Source organism: Labeo rohita, unplaced genomic scaffold (genome assembly GCF_022985175.1).
Source record: "Labeo rohita strain BAU-BD-2019 unplaced genomic scaffold, IGBB_LRoh.1.0 scaffold_819, whole genome shotgun sequence".
NCBI lineage: Eukaryota > Metazoa > Chordata > Actinopteri > Cypriniformes > Cyprinidae > Labeo > Labeo rohita.
This window is the reverse complement of record NW_026129765.1, coordinates 13,145-30,212: the sequence shown is the minus strand read 5'-3', so window position 1 is coordinate 30,212 and position 17,068 is coordinate 13,145. Positions and strand designations below refer to the sequence as shown.

Here is a 17,068-nt window from a genome sequence, read left to right as displayed (position 1 = left end):
GACAACGAGGGGAGCCTACTCGCGAATGAGCGGCGGGACTTTAACGCGGCCATGGTCATGCGTTCGCAATGAACGCACGAACCATCCGTGAACGCTGCCTCAGCGTGCTCTCGGCCCAGGCACATGAGGCAGCGATCATGTCCGTCCAGCGAGGCGAGGAAACTACCGCACCCAGAAGCGCACGGCCGGAGAGACATCCCGGGAAAAATGCCCTCGACAGCCGTGAGAAATTTGCTCTTTTAGATCCCGGTTTGCCCAGGGAGGACCGCGGCACAACTGTGCACTCAAACGGGAGGCTCGCTGGTTTGCAAAGGCTTCTTGTTGCCGTGATAACGGCAGCCCACAGGATCTCGCTGGCGGCTGCCAAACGCTCTTTTAGATTAAGCTCTTTTAGTGTTGGCAGCACGCCAGCAGAGAGAGAGCAGGAACTCACAGGAACTCTTTTTTCTTCTTCTTTCAGAGGCTTCCAGGCTCGAGACGAGGCTCCGAAACGAAAATCTGAATGAGTGGTTGCACACCGCCATCTTATATACCCGTATGTACGGGGGAGTGGCTCGGCATGCAAATACCACTCGCCAGTGTTCATTGGCCTTTTGAATAAGGCTCAGAGATGATTGGTCTCTCAGGCGAGTTCCCATATGTAACGTCGTAGTGAAATGACTGAAGTGTAGTTCCCACACTTTTCCCAGATGGCTAAGTGCTTTATTAAAGAATTTTAATACTTATATTAAAATTCAGTTTAATAAGTTGAATATTGAATCAATAGCAGCTGACATGGTTTCAGAGAGTTTATTCAGTCAAGAATTTGTCAGACTGATGAAAACTTGTAACTTCTGAACTATTCAATAAAAGAACTCATAGGGTCATTTCTTTGTGAATCCTGTACTTGTAAGCACTGTGAGAAACACTGGTGAAATCTGTAAATAAAACAGTTCCAACCCTGTTGAAAAAAACAGCATATGCTGGTTAGGTATGTTTTGAAGCATGGCTGCTGGTTTAAACTGGTTTAAGCTGGTCATGAGCTGGTCATGTGCTAGTCCTAAACTGGTCCAAAGCAACTATCTCCTGCCCAGGACCATCTTAAACCAGCTTCAAATTCAAAATATACCTAACCAGCATATGCTGTTTTTTTCAACAGGGAAATAACAAAAAAACAACTAAACAATACTAGGTAACAAACTAATGAGCAAACAAAAGTGCCTACAATACTACTGAAGGGCCTAATGACATAAATAACTAAACAACTAGTGAAAATAATCAGAAACTAGGCCAAAGGAAGACAGACCCAAAACACAATGAAAACATGATAAAAACTGAACATAAGTGTTACAATGTCCACCTAAAACTTAATTAAACTTGCAGCCTACTGTTTGAAAACCACTATACTAGAATAAAGGTTTGCAGTGCACACAACTGTGAGTGTGAGTCTCAATCACTCTCATCTTCATAAAACGGGCTGTAGAAAGCATATATGGTTTCCTGTGTTATGATGCGTTACTTCCTAATTCACCTACTGTGTGAGTCTCGTCTCTTTTCTTACACTTGCTGTAATGGAGTTGCTCATCTTCATCATTTTTCAGCTCCTGATGGAGGTTCTGTCTTACCGTAAGTGATTTCTATTGTTTAATGATGATTAAATACTGTCCACATGTGGGTTGAACAAAGTGTCATTGTCTAAAATATTTCAACATGTTGATCATAAGTCTACATGTGAACCTATCCGACATATTCATTTTGCAGTAGAATACTTTGTATATAATCAGCACTTGTCTTATTTGGGGTTTTAGACCCCCAAAATACATAATTATTGTCAGAATATTACTGTGCCTGTAAACATTGTCAGTTAAGAGATGTGAGGTAGTGATCGATCTCTTTTGGGGTGTTTCAGAATCTCCTACTGTAAAAGTATCTCCAGATGTCATAAGAGAGTCCAGCTCAGTGAAGATCAGCTGTGAGGTGCCAGCAGATGTTAAAGTGAATCAGTGTTATTTCTACATAAACAGAGAAAAGAAGAAAACAAAAGTCAGTTCATCATGTGAGCTCAAGCTCACTGGTGCTGAAGTGCTCAGATGGGCAGCTGTAAAATCACCTGGATCACTCGACATTAACTGTTTCTACACAATAAATAAGCAAGGGAATAATATACCATCATCTTATTCTCCTCCTGTCACAGTTACGGTTCTAGGTAAGATATTTCACTGCTGTTCTTGTGGTTTGGAAAACATTATGGCAGTGCTTTTAGTAACTGGATCATTTGTCTTCAAACAGATTCACTTCAGAAACCCTTTATCAGTGTTAGTAAAGATAATGACTCGCTCACAATATCATGTGAAATACCACTTCCAGTCAGAGCTGATTTCATCTGTAGTCTCTACACTGAGGATGATGATCTTCTGTATCAACGTGACTCTCAGTGGAGTCAGACTGGAAAGAATCTTTGTATGTTTTATTTAAGTCATAGTGAACTCTTGACACGATCAGTGAACAGCAGACAGCTGATCTGTGTTTATTCACTCAAGACTCAACCTGAGATCCAATCACCACACAGTGACACATACACCTTCAGAGGTGAGTTATTACTGTTATAATTTTTAAAATATAAACACATATTTAGACACAACAGTATAATTCATATTAGCCAGTATAATTCATATTTTAAATCTAATTAGCCAGCGTTATTTATTATTAAGGCCAGAAGGATATTTTGAAATCACAAAGGAAGATTGGTCAATAAAACAAGTCAAATATATATTGTACAAATATATTAAATGTAGGAAGAGTTGAATTTTGCTGATCATGATCCCACTACGGACTCATTTAGAAACAACATATTGAAGCTGATTCTAGCAGTTGTGTGATGCTGTCAGACACTGTATCTGTGAAGTCTTGATTCTTGCACAGAAAAACTTCTAAATCCTTTTTAGACACTAAACTACAGCGTGACTTTGAAAAGTGAATAATCTAATATATTTAAGTAGAAAGGAAGAGCAGTTTCTGATATGAGATCTCTCTGAAACTATGAACTATATTTTTGTTGTTCATTAGGTCTTCCTCAGGTCAAGTTGAGAGCATCTGCTTCAGTTATTTCAGAAACAGACACAGTTGAGCTGAGCTGTGAGAATACTGAAGATCTGAAGATGGAGATGTGTTACTTCAACATTAATGGAAGAGAAAGTAACTCAAAACTGAGCTCATCATGTCAGCTCTCACTCACTGGATCTCAGATCAGTATTTGGTCTGGAGATCAGAGTTCATCTGTGACAATAACCTGCTTCTACACTGTGATGAAGAGACAAGTTCAAAAACCATCTGCTCACTCTGATCCAGTGACAGTAACAGTCCAGAGTAAGTTTATATAGTAAGTTTATATATATATATATATATATATATGCATATGTTGAAATAACTGATTTATTTACAACAGTAAAACTTCTCAAAAACAAATAACTATATGTATACTTGTATTTGTGTGACAGTGTCAACAGTGGTCTCTACTGGTAAAACAACAACCACAAAAACCAGTGAGTTTTTCTTAATATATTCATTTGCACCAATGTAGAGGTGATTTCAAGTTACATCACTAGTATGAAACATATTTATTTGAAGGACCTTTACCTTCAACAAACAAACTTTGCTTTAAAGTTTGACTTTGTAAACTGACCTTTAATTCTGATCAATTGCCTCTGTAGTTTCAACATCAACCACCACTGAACAAACAAATACAACCATGAAAACCTGTGAGTAATTGAGTTTGCAAATCAGTTATTCTTACTCCATTCTGAATGTCCTGAAAATGATTATTTGTTCAAAATTTATTACACTGTGCATCACCACATATTTCACAATGTCTTTTCAACAGCATTGACTGTAATGTCCACTTCTGAAAGTACAACATACAGTACAACTGGTAAGTTACTAAAAACAACATTTCTGGTTATTCCAGATTAAATTTCAGAATTTATTTCCTCCTGAAAGTGATTTCCCTTGCAGTATGCTATTTTTATATGAGTAGGTCACCAGTCTATGACAAACCTGCTGACCAGCATGACAATGGAAACGATGTGTAAGTTCATCCACCACTGCTCAATGATAAAATTAACAATGTAAAATGACTATGCTGGATTTAAAAGTCATTAGAATACAGCTGGGATCCATTTTCAAAGTGTATTCATAAATGGTAAGCAGTACGACTCAGAGAATTCAACAGTGTGGTTCATGATTATGCTGCTTTTGTCAACATGGTTATGGGCCGTTCACACAGAATGCATTTTTCCATTCCATTGCATTACTTTCCATTGATTTTGTATGTAAATGCACTAGATGGATGTGCTTGACCTTCTGCACTTTTGCTTTGTGTCTTTTGCAGTGTACGACACAGTGTTGTACATACACAGCACTAAATTTAAAATTCAACTTAAAAAAAAAAAAAGCCAGTTGAGAACTTGCTTTTTATTTCTCATTCCATTGTCTACGTCTTGAGTTTTTCAAAGCAAAAACACAGTCTGTCTGAATGGCCCCAAACAGCTACATTTACTATATTTTACATCACTGCAAATTTTACAATGTCATTTCAGCAGCTTTAACTTCAACGTCCACTTCTGAAACAACGACATACAGTAAAACCGGTAAGTTACTGATAACAGTTTTTCTAGTCATTCCAGATTAAATTTCAAAAGTGATTCCCTCCTGAAAGTGATTTCGGTTGCAATATGCTATTTTTATATTAGTAGGGCGCCAGTCCAAGACAAACCTGCTGACCAGCATGACAATGGAAACCACGTGTAAGTTCATCCACCACTGCTCAATGATAAAATTAACAGTGTAAAATGACTATGCTGGATTTAAAAGTCATTAAAATACAGCTGGGATCCATTTTCAAAGTGTATTCATAAATGGTAAGCAGTACGACTCAGAGAATTCAACAGTGTGGTTCATGATTATGCTGCTTTTGTCAACATGGTTATGGGCCGTTCACACAGAATGCATTTTTCCATTCCATTGCATTACTTTCCATTGATTTTGTATGTAAATGCACTAGATGGATGTGCTTGACCTTCTGCACTTTTGCTTTGTGTCTTTTGCAGTGTACGACACAGTGTTGTACATACACAGCACTAAATTTAAAATTCAACTTAAAAAAAAAAAAAAAAGCCAGTTGAGAACTTGCTTTTTATTTCTCATTCCATTGTCTACGTCTTGAGTTTTTCAAAGCAAAAACACAGTCTGTCTGAATGGCCCCAAACAGCTACATTTACTATATTTTACATCACTGCAAATTTTACAATGTCATTTCAGCAGCTTTAACTTCAACGTCCACTTCTGAAACAACGACATACAGTAAAACCGGTAAGTTACTGATAACAGTTTTTCTAGTCATTCCAGATTAAATTTCAAAAGTGATTCCCTCCTGAAAGTGATTTCGGTTGCAATATGCTATTTTTATATTAGTAGGGCGCCAGTCCAAGACAAACCTGCTGACCAGCATGACAATGGAAACCACGTGTAAGTTCATCCACCACTGCTCAATGATAAAATTAACAGTGTAAAATGACTATGCTGGATTTAAAAGTCATTAAAAATACAGCTGGGATCCATTTTCAAAGTTTATTCTTAAATGGTAAGCAGTAGGACTCAACATTCATGGTTCATGATTATGCTGCTTTTGTCAAGCATGGGCCATTCACACAGAATGCATTTTTCCATTCCATTGCACTACTGTTCCATTGATTTTATATGTAAATGCTCTAGATGGATGTGCTTGACCCTTTGCACTTTTGTCTTGTGTCTTTTGCAGTGTCTTGTGTATGACACAGTCTTATAAAAACACAGCACTCAATTTAAAATTCAGTTTTTAAAATAAAAAATGTCAAGAACTTGTGTTTTTTCCCATTCCATTGCTCACGTCTTGAGTTTTTCAAAGCAAAAACGCATTCTGTCTGAATGGCCCCAAACAGCTACATTTACTATACTTTACATCACTGCAAATTTTACAATGTCTTTTCAGCAGCATTAACAGCAACGTCCATCTCTGCAACAACAACATACAGTAAAACTAGTAAGTTATGGATAACAGCTTTTCTGGTTATTCCAGATTAAATTTCAGAAATGATGTCCTTCTAAAAGTGATTCCCCTTGCGATATGGTATTTTTATATTGATAGGCCTTCATTCCACAACAAGCCTGCCAACCAGCATGACAAAATATACCATGAGTAAGTAAACTAAATAATTATGCGTTTCAGGATTATGCTGCGTTGTCCAGCAGGGTTACTACTTGAATTATTTTTTTTTTTCAACAATTCTATTTGAATACTATAACTACATACTGCGGCACTGTGTTTTTTATGCAGATCCATGGCTACCTCTACTCTGCCTGCTAACAGCAGAATATCAGAACAGAGTAAATACTGTAGATGCAAAGTTTGCAAGCAAATGCCAAAATTGTTATGCCTAAAAATTCTACAAAATGTCAAGTCATAATGGATGAACATTGAGCGTTTAATCCAAAATATGTGTTTGTTTGTTTATTGGGAAAACCACAGTGATGTAGATGTCACAGCATTTTTAACTCTGGCTTACAGACTTACACATACATGCATCACAAATGCTTCTTTAAGATCACACATTATACAAATTCATTAAAAAAATGTTAATTTTGAATCTATCAGTTGTCAGGTGGACTGATGTATCTAAAACAACCAAATTAATCATAATACTGATAAACATGGATAAAAATGTTGGTTTGTTTTGATACAAATATATTGTTTATAGTAGTGGTTTCCACTGGTGTTGCTGTGATTGTGACTGGACTCATCTGTCTGTGCTGGTTTGCAAGTAAGTATTGTAATGCAAATGTCAATTTTAGATAAAAATGAATAAAAATGGAATATATAATGCATTAACTCGTTGTTTTCTAGGTAAAAAAAGAAGAAAGCAGTAAGTTTTTTCATGCATTCAATTTAGTAGTCTGTGATTTACTGTAGGTTTTTGTTTTGTTTTTTTCATAAAAAACATTTTAGTAGTCTAAGAGCTGTAAATGTTTAGCTTCTAATATGATATATGCATAAAGATTTGCCATAAAGATCAATATTTTATTCTTAGAAATAAAACTAGATCAAAAAAATCTGATGTGAACAGTCAAGGAATTGGTATGGTGAGTGTATAATATTTACAATAATATATATTTATATTAAACTATAAGAACTGTCATAAGACCTTAATTATTAAATATCTTATCTAGAGTTGTTCTGAACCTGCACAGATATATTCTCTGATCACTTCTGTACCAGCCGATTCTCAGCCCATATCTGCAGGTAAGAGAACATCATTCTCAGGAAATGATCTCAGAAAAATTAAAAACATAGTAGCTAACAAATGTCACCATGTGAGCTTAAAGTTAGAAATATTGTATAGTGGCCACAGCTTAGAAACTGGTACTGCAGCCATTTTCTTTTTCAAGTCTTCAGCAGATCAGTATTATTGATCATCTGCTATTAAAGGAACATTTCTTACAAAAATTAAAAAATATTTACCATAAATGTCTCATAAAAGACAACTTAAGCTCTATATTTCAGGTTTTTAATACCCTCTTCACCATGCTGTTTTTTCAAAGGCCTCGAACACCCGAAGTCATATCAGGACAGCACAGCAGATCCCACAGACACTCGCTCTGCCATTACATCTATAAATCCAATTTACCAGCCCTCAGGTAATGATGTTTCTTTCATTAAAGTGGTCGTCATATGAAGAATCAAATCTTTTCTCTTTTCACACAAGAGATGTTAATATAGGCCTTGAAAGTTCCTCTCCAATTCAAAAGCAGCTTTTTAAGTCACACATTCAGGTGTTGAGAAACAATGAGCGAATATGGATGAAGTGGGACAAATATTGAATAAATCACAATGCTGTTGCATAAAAAGAGTTTGTGCAAGTGTTGAAGCTTTATGGCAAAGAGCTTGTTTATTAAGATCAACACATGTTCTTTAAGTTGATATGACTGGTTTAAACGCTTCTGCATTGCATTACAGATGTTTTGGTCAATAAACAGCAGAAACAAGGAAATGAGGAGGAAAATGAGGTATGTGTGAACACTCCCACACACCAAACCCACATAACAAAATTAGACATTGGTTATTATGTTATTATTATTTTAAAAAAACCACACTAACAGATTAACTTCCTCTGTGTCTTCTGTCTTTCTTTCTTCTTTCTTAAGAATGTTTATCATCTGTACTCCACAATCCCTGACAAACCAGTTCACTCAAACGCAGATCAAGTCTACAGTTTGCTGCAGATGAACTGATGAGTCTGAAGTCTGGTTTTATTATGTAGAGCCACTATAAGTAAAGCATCTTTATTTGCAGACAAATAGGTGTTTATTTTCATTATTCAGTGTTTGGTGTGGAAAATACTGTGACCTATTGAATATCCAGAGCATCTTCTCTGGCAAGCCCCACTGGTGCAATACCACATTGTAAAAATAGCTTGTGCATTCAATAGGAGCTGAACTAAAAATGCAATGATAAATGAAAAAGTGTGTAGAAAGTCTCTTTATAGTATTTTGTTTTACCCAAATAAATCTATGTTTAGATCAATTTTTCAAGGTCTATCGTGTGTTGTTAGCTTACATCAGAGATGGCATGTATTTAGCTTAGAAAACGGCCTTTTTCATATGATGTGATTGTTTCCAATAAGTGTGATCCTTCCTACATGCTGCTGTGTGAAATACAGACTGAATGGCAGGTCTTTTTTTTTTTTCTTTGGAAAATCATGTTCTGGAATGTTTTTCATGAGTGGTTTGGTTTGTACAGTAATCCTAAATTATATGGACATCTTATAGAGTTTTGGAGTCTCCAAGTGATCTTTACATGTAAAATACAGTTTTGTGAGAATCATCCTCAAACTTGTAACACAATTTAAATATTTTTTTTCAAATATATTTTTAAACATGCCTAAGGCCTTTATACATATTATAGCTATTATTCTTGTTCACGCTCTGATATGTTACATGTAAACGCTACATTTGCACATGTCTGTGAGTGTGGTCTAATGATCTGAACTTTGTTCAACATGAAACTGCTCGGTGCATTAAAAGGTTTCCTGTGGTCTGATCTGCCATTTCCTACTTCACCCATTGTTTGAGTCTCATTCTGTCTCATACACACTCTCATGAAGTTGTTCATGTTAATAGTTTTTCAGCTCCTTACGGAGGCTCAGTCCTTTAGTGATCTCTGCTGTTGATTGTCTTCCTAAAAATTTCCACATAGCATGTATCCTTCAAATATTTTTTAATTTTATATAAATTAAAGATGCCTTTAAAATAGGTCATATAAAAAAACATGTAATAGAAAATTGTGAGGTGTTGTTATGTCTTTAGTTGGTAGGTCAGTCTGTGGTAGTGCTCTATTAAAGTGATGGAGTTATGATCACAATCCTTTCAGTACACTGTAAAAAAAAAAAAAAATTGCTGGAATTTTGATTTTAGTAATCTCTTGTAAGGATCCATCCACTGGCCCAAACACAGAGTCCAGTTGTCTGGTTGAAGGTTTAATGCATGTTCGGTCTTTTCACAGCGGTTCTGCAAAGTTCGCTTAATTTATCAGGATTTAGTTTCAATTTTAATCTAGCTCCATGTTTAATCTGACTCCAATTTCATATCATCGTTACAATTTAGGTGTTTAATTTAGGCTGATCACAAATATCAGTTATGTATTAATTTAGATATCTGATCATTTCGGACTCGCTATACTTTCAATTATTCGTTCATTGGGGACCCGATGCCGCTTAGAGTCTGGCGCCGGCCGAATTACGCCGATCTCACGATCACAAAAATGCCAGTCTGATGCTGAGTCAGAGGTATGTAGGTGACTAATACCCTTTTTGACAGCCGCCTACTGCTTGCCTTCACAAAAAGTGTAGTTTACTTTAGTCTCTTGCCGTACAACTTGCTAACATCAGTGATAGACAGAAATCAGGAGGTCTCCTGTGCCTACTGCTCCATTCAATCCTGAGCCTGCAGTTTGCTCTATCCTGGTCATAACTTGCGGTAGCACCAGCCTCCTCACAATCTACTGGAAATAATGATTTCAGAAGAGTCTAAATAAATCAAATATAATGTTTTATTTGTCAGGTAAAAATGTATCATGCCAATTACATAGTTTAACAATGAGAATCCAATTCAGAATTAAATTCAGTTCCTATTCAAATAAACACATAACATCAATTACTCAAAGATAAATCTACGAGTGGGAGATGCATACTTGACCGCAGAGAGATACACAGCAGCATGTGAGAGATTTGGAGGCAAAGCTCCAGAGCCTCTCACACACAGTGTGGGGTTCTTCTGAATACAGAATCCCCCCATAATGTTTTGTCACTTCGCTTATATACCCAGACCAAAACAAACAAATCTTCCAATCAGTTGTAAAAACATAAAAACTTTTTGTTTGTCAGGAGATCTCATGACCCAGGGTCACACCTGGCTGGAGATTCTCACCCGACCCTAAGGGGAAAACACACCCCTCAGCAGCAAAACACAATTCTACAAAAGTGTTCAATCTTCCTCATAATATAAGTGACTGCTGTGAAATTGAGACCATTTTACCAATCGCACGGAGACCTTTAGAACGATACCAAACATGAAAGGGAAAATTCAACATATTCACAAAATGTTACACATGTAGTATATGGACATTCTTAGTGACTTTCAGTGGAATCTTTTGGGGGAAAAGTGTGAGATGCAGCGGGGGAGAGGAGAGGGAGGAAGGGGGTTGTAAATGAGCAATAGGGGTGGTGTTGTTTGCCCTCTTTGAAGATCTCTTCTCCAGATAAGTTTTATTGTTTTGTTGCATGGCATCTGTTTTTGTCAGAGTTCCTGGACTTCAAATTCATGAGGAAATAATTTCACATCTTACACTCTGAATACGTTTGAAAAAAGAAAATAGAGTAGATAAATGTTTGTTTTTTTTTTTTTTTTTTTACCATATTCTGTTTTCTAAAATATAAAATTGAGAATTTCTAGAAATAAATTTACTATAAAAGTGGAGTGTTTTTTGTTTGTTTGTTTTTTTTTTGGCACATTTATATGTTACTTTTACAAAACTGCCTTCCTTCTTTTAGTGTGAGTCTTTGACCCAGATCTGTTGTCTGTTAAAGTCTGTTAAAGTGAAGACAGCTGTACATGTGGTGACACGATCAATGTTCATCTTCATAGAAATGACCACACAATGCATTAAATAGCTTGCGGTCTGACATATCGCTTCTCAGTTCACCCATTGTGTGAGTCGCATTCTCTTTTTCACACTGGCTGTAATGAAGGTTTTTTTTTTATCTTTATAGTTTTTTAGCTTCATGAGTTCATAGCAATGGAACTCTATCAAATAAAATAAAACAAAAACACACACACACACACAATACAGGCTACCATACCTACCTGACTAAAAAACAAACAAACAAACAAACAAAAACAAGTGAAAACAGCATTTATGAAAAGATACTTACAACTGTATTCATAAAGAAAAGAGACTGCACTCAACACAGTCAAACCAGCGTACAATTCAAATAGTACGAAAAATGTTGCATCTGACCCGATCTGCCCATGTCACAAAGCACATGGCACATGCGGTTGTATGATCTACACTTTTATTTACATCAACGGACTGAGCAATATATTAAAAGATTTCCTGTGGTCTAATGGTTTAATCCTCTCATTGTGAGAGTCTTGTTTTGTCTCTTTTCTCACACTCGCTGTGACGGAGCTGTTTGTCTTTATAAAAGTTTTTGGTAACGCTTTAGATTACAACCCGCAAAGAACTACGTAAGTAAACTGAATTTACGGTGTATGTTTCTGTAATTATAGTGTACCTATAAAGAACGTACATGTAGGTATAAGGGAACAATATGTTATATTTGGGTAATAAGGGGATAACAAACCAGATATTCAACCTGCAAAGAACTACATAAGTATACTGAATTTACGGTGTATGTTTCTGTAATTATAGTGTACCTATTAAAGAAGGTACATAGGTAGGTATGTTACGTTTTGGTAATAGAGAGTAACAACCAGAACAACCTGCAAAGAAGGTTAAACGTTTGGGTAATAAGGGGTAGCAAACAGATATCCTACAAATAATTTATAATGGATTAATTTTTAAAAACTTATTCTATTAAATCGTACGTTTGGTGTATCTATACGTAAGCTTTTTAAAATTACTGGGAAATGATACTCTTGTTCCATGTAGTTACAGGGTAATTGTGCCATCTGCGGGCTGTAAATTAAAGTGGCGATTGTTCCCCTCTTGTTCAAGGAAGTTACAGGGTAGGTTCAATACATATCAACGCGACGTAAAATGTGGTTCTACAAAATGTACATTTATTTACATTTTTACAGACACTAAATGTACAATACTGACATATTTACATCATCTAAACATTTAACGTTTACTTGATATGAAATTATAACACTACATTCTGTTCTGTGTGATTTCTGTTGCCAGCTCGTTTCCAAGAATAGGTCTACATAATGTTATCATGACTACACGTTAAACCCTTAAAATAAATAATATTTCTGCAATCGTTTAATCATTCATGTAATATTAACTTCGTTTGCCGTGGCGGAACACAAAGGCGTTTTCTCTAACATGCTGTGACTAACAATTGAACCATAAAATACACCGAACACGCATCATAATTACAAATTAAACAATTTTATTTGTGTGCTGTAACCCAGATCTTCAGAATCCATACGATTTGCGAGGACCAGAACCAAATTCAAGGCTTTGTCCGGCGATCTTCATCCCCATCTCTAGCAGCGAGTCCAGCAGCAACAGCCATAAACCCGTGCTAAAGTGCATTTTGCGACAGGAAAATCGGACGTTCATTGGCTCTCGCCTGCATTCGCCACAGATTACGACATGCCGTGTTTCTGGTGAGATGTGTTGGAATGACGCGCGGGCGCCTTCGAGGAGTGGGTCAAGACAATAATCTGGATAATATTTTCAGCAATTAACAATTTAAATTCTGCTCTCATCCTACTGCACCTCAAACCTACTGTATTCCGCCAGAGAGGACTGCGGCTGCAAACGCATCGTTATTTGGATTACTTTTTTTGTATGGCTGTTGACATTTTTGCAATAAATAAATGATTGTGATTGCACTTTCCTGTTCAGTCATAGTTAACGTTAGGTTTGGAGGTAGAAGTGGGATTAGCGACTATAAAAAAAAATATTTTTAGATATATTTTCAGATTGTGTGTTTATGTATTGAACCTACCCTGTAACTTCCTTGAACAAAGGGAAACAATCGCCACTTTAATTTACAGCCCGCAGAGGGCACAATTACCCTGTAACTACATGGAACAAGAGTATCATTTCCCAGTAATTTTAAAAAGCTTACGTATAGATACACCAAACGTACGATTTAATAGAACAGGTACCTGTTAAGTTTTTAAGTAATTCCATTATAAATTATTTGTATATCTGTTTGCTACCCCGTTATTACCCAAACGTAACATATTGCTCCCTTATACTTACACATAGGTACAATATAAATACGAAACATACACTGTAACTTCAGTTTACTTGCGCAGTTCTTTGCAGGTTGTATATCTGGTTGTTACTCCCGAATTACCAAAACGTAACATAGCCTATTGTTCTCTTATACCTACACATACGTACTAATAGGTACACTATAATTACAGAAACGTACACCGTAAATTCAGTATACTTATAGTTCTTTGCATGTTGCATATCTGGTTTGTTATCCCCTTATTACCCAAATATAACATATTGTTCCCTTATACCTACATGTACGTTCTTTATAGGTACACTATAATTGCAGAAACATACACCGTAAATTCAGTTTACTTACGTAGTTCTTTGCGGGTTGTAATCTAAAGCGTTACCAAGTTTTTCAGCTCCTGATAGAGGTTCAGTCCTACAGTAAGTGATTTATGCTGTTTTGATTAAACACTGGAAAAACTGTTGTCTAAAATATTTAATGTCTGATTGTTATGTGTGAAGTTTTAATATGAATATACAAAACCTACCTGATATTTGTTTTGCTGTAATTATCCTGTATGTAATCAGCTGCTAGCCTCTGGTTATAAATATCTGGTTATAGATATCAGGTTAATGACTCTACTTGACGTTTACATCAGAATATGGTAAAATTCTTGTTATATGATACATTTTTGTTAATGTCAGTATGTATATATTATTTTTGGGGGTTGTTTCAGAATCTCCTATTGTGAAAGTATCTCCAGATGTCATAGAAGAGTCCAGCTCAGTGAAGATCAGCTGTGAGATGCCAGCAGATGTTAGCGTGAATCAGTGTTATTTCAACACAAACAGAGAAGAAAAGAATATAAAAGTCAGTCCATCATGTGAGCTTGAGTTCACTGGTGCTGAAGTGTTCAGATGGGCAGCTGTAAAATCACCTGCATCACTTGACATTTACTGTTAGTACACATCATCTGATTCTCCTCCTGCCACAGTAACAGTTTTATATGAGATATTTTACTGCTGTTTTTCTGTCTTAGAAACTGTTGTGGCAGTGTTTTAGAAACTGGATCATTTATCTTCAAACAGATTCACTTCAGAAACCCATCATCAGTGTTAGTAAAGATGACGACTTGCTCATGGTAGCATGTGAAATACCACTTTCAGTCAGAGCTGATTTCATCTGTAGTCTCTACACTGAGGATGATGATCTTCTGTATCAACGTGTCTCTCAGAGGAGTCAGTCTGGAAGGAATCATTGTATGTTTTATTTTAAGTCACAGTGAACTCTTCACACAATCAGTGAACAGCAGACAGCTGATATGTGTTTATTCACTCAAGACTCAACCTGAGATCAGATCACCACACAGTGACACATACACTATCAGAGGTGAGTTATCACTATTATGATTTTTTAAATCATAAGCATATTTAATGATAAGAGACATCTTTACAATTCTGTAGCCAGTATGATTTATTATGTAGGCCAGAAGGATAATGTGAAGTCATATGAAGATAACCTAATATATATGAGAAAAATCTAATTATACTGTCTGTGTAATAAGTCTGCACAGATGCTTTGTTTGTAAAGACTCTTTCAATACAGCCACAACACTGAAAGAACAAATATACTAATATGGTAAAGACGTAAATACAGTTGATCATAATCCCTGGGCCAATACAGACATATTTGTCAGAAACAACATAAAACATTTCTTGTAGGTTCTTTTCAGCAGATTCTGAACCACAGTGTGACTTCACATACATTTTGACAGACAGGATGCGACGCTTGATCTAATCGTGTGTTCAGAGTTGAGCTGTCAGAGAGTTAGACTATGTCTGACAAATCTACAGAGACTCGTTTCTGCCTAAAATGAAATACATAATATGATGCTGAGAGTAGAAACTGTACAATGTACAAATGACAAGTTTCTTTGTAAGTTCTTATTGGGTGATTCTGTTCTGCAGCACTTTTTGAACTCTGACTTCACAAAATTAGTGTTTACAAAAATTATTATTTACAAAAATGATTGACATTACAAAAGGACGACGGTAAAGGTTTTGAAACTTTCTAAAGAGGCATTTGCTTCTAATCTGATATCTCTCTGAACTCCCCAACCCCCTTCATTAGGTCTTCCTCAGGCCAAGTTGAGAGCATCTGCTTCAGTTATTCTGGAAACAGACACAGTTGAGCTGAGCTGTGAGAATACTGAAGATTTGAAGATGGAGATGTGTGTCTTTATCATAAATGGAAGAGAAAGTAACTCAAAACACAGCTCATCATGTCAGCTCTCACTCACTGGATCTCAGATCAGTATTTGGTCTGGAGATCAGAGTTCATCTATGACAATAACCTGCTTCTACACTGTGACGAAGAGACAAGTTCAAAAACCATCTGCTCACTCTGATCCAGTGACAGTAACAGTCCAGAGTAAGAGTAAGTATTTATTTATTTATTTATTTATATGTTGAAATAACTGATCTATTTACAAACGTAATGATTTTCTCAAAAATAAATGCACACACGCATACTTCTATTCAAATGGTTACCGTCTCAACAGCGACCTCTACTGGAAAAACTTTGACAACAACCACAAAATCAAGCGAATAACCCTTACATCTCAACATACCTGTACAAGATTATCATAGTAGAGCATTTATGCTATTGTTATGTTATATTATTGTATTTTGTGCTGTAATATTAATACCACTACTAATTTAAGTTTTATTTCCAAACTAAATGGGCACTTTTAACATGGTTGAATCCTATTTTCCTTCTGAACAGTGACCTCTACTGTTAAAGCTTTGACAACAACCATATAAACTGGTGGGTGAAATTTATTTTTAAATTAAACATATGCATGATGATATACATTACAAGATACGAGCACTGTACTGTTTTGTTACGCTGTACACCATTACAGATTTTACAACATATTTAAAAAAAAAAAATAATAATGTGTATGACATTGTTGAAATCTTTTTTCAATCAACAGCGATCTCTATTGGTAAAACTGTGACAACTACCACAAAAACTTGTGAGTAAAACAAGTTTATTTAAAAAATAAGGTTAATAAGTTTATTTAAAAATTAACAATATGCTTCACAAGCACACAGCTGCATTTTGCTCATTTCACATCTGCTTTAATATCAACAAAAAATATTAATTCTTAGTGAGTTAACTGTGCTAGTTTATTTCGGCTTGAATATGTGATTGTGATTGGTCAAAGTATTTAGCAGACAAATAGTGTTATAATTCCAGCTAAACTGTATAATCAACCATTCCCTGTGGCAACTGATTTACTCCATATATTATATGTATAATTCCATGTCTGCTGTATCACACACTCCTACACACTGTTGATTCTCTCAGTTGTTTTCACAGCAGCCTCTACTCTGCCTGATTCAACCAGAGACACAGAAACATGTATGCATGTTTTTACTTTGCTTATTAGAGAATATTAAATGTCAAATGCTCAATAAAACATTAAAATTTACTGTCAGTGATGTTGGTAATCATTATGCAGTAGTTCAGTTTTACTCTAATATAATTTAATCTGAGATCTTTTCTAT

At 35.7% G+C, this 17,068-nt stretch overlaps 1 protein-coding gene across 1 annotated transcript; it reads left to right on the top strand.

The window, feature by feature from the left end:
- Positions 1-1,526: 1,526 nt before the first annotated feature.
- LOC127162043 (serine-rich adhesin for platelets-like) lies at positions 1,527-9,095 on the top strand. The gene is made up of 21 exons (XM_051104816.1): positions 1,527-1,605; positions 1,889-2,185; positions 2,269-2,568; positions 3,046-3,345; positions 3,477-3,521; positions 3,690-3,737; positions 3,860-3,907; positions 4,013-4,063; positions 4,575-4,625; positions 4,728-4,781; positions 5,296-5,346; positions 5,449-5,502; positions 6,005-6,055; positions 6,161-6,211; positions 6,771-6,833; positions 6,917-6,935; positions 7,101-7,152; positions 7,240-7,312; positions 7,612-7,707; positions 8,027-8,076; positions 8,215-9,095. The coding sequence occupies exons 1-21, from the start codon at positions 1,551-1,553 to the stop codon at positions 8,299-8,301; spliced, it is 1,896 nt and encodes a 631-aa protein (XP_050960773.1). The 5' UTR covers positions 1,527-1,550; the 3' UTR covers positions 8,302-9,095.
- Positions 9,096-17,068: the final 7,973 nt, after the last annotated feature.

Excerpts from the sequence above, each read along its gene's own strand:
- LOC127162043 (XM_051104816.1), top strand. The coding sequence starts at position 1,551 with ATGGAGTTGCTCATCTTCATCATTTTTCAGCTCCTGATGGAGGTTCTG. Across the intron at positions 5,347-5,448 it reads AACGACATACAGTAAAACCG|TAGGGCGCCAGTCCAAGACA; the intron begins GTAAGTTACTGA and ends TTTTTATATTAG. Across the intron at positions 7,313-7,611 it reads TTCTCAGCCCATATCTGCAG|GCCTCGAACACCCGAAGTCA; the intron begins GTAAGAGAACAT and ends GTTTTTTCAAAG.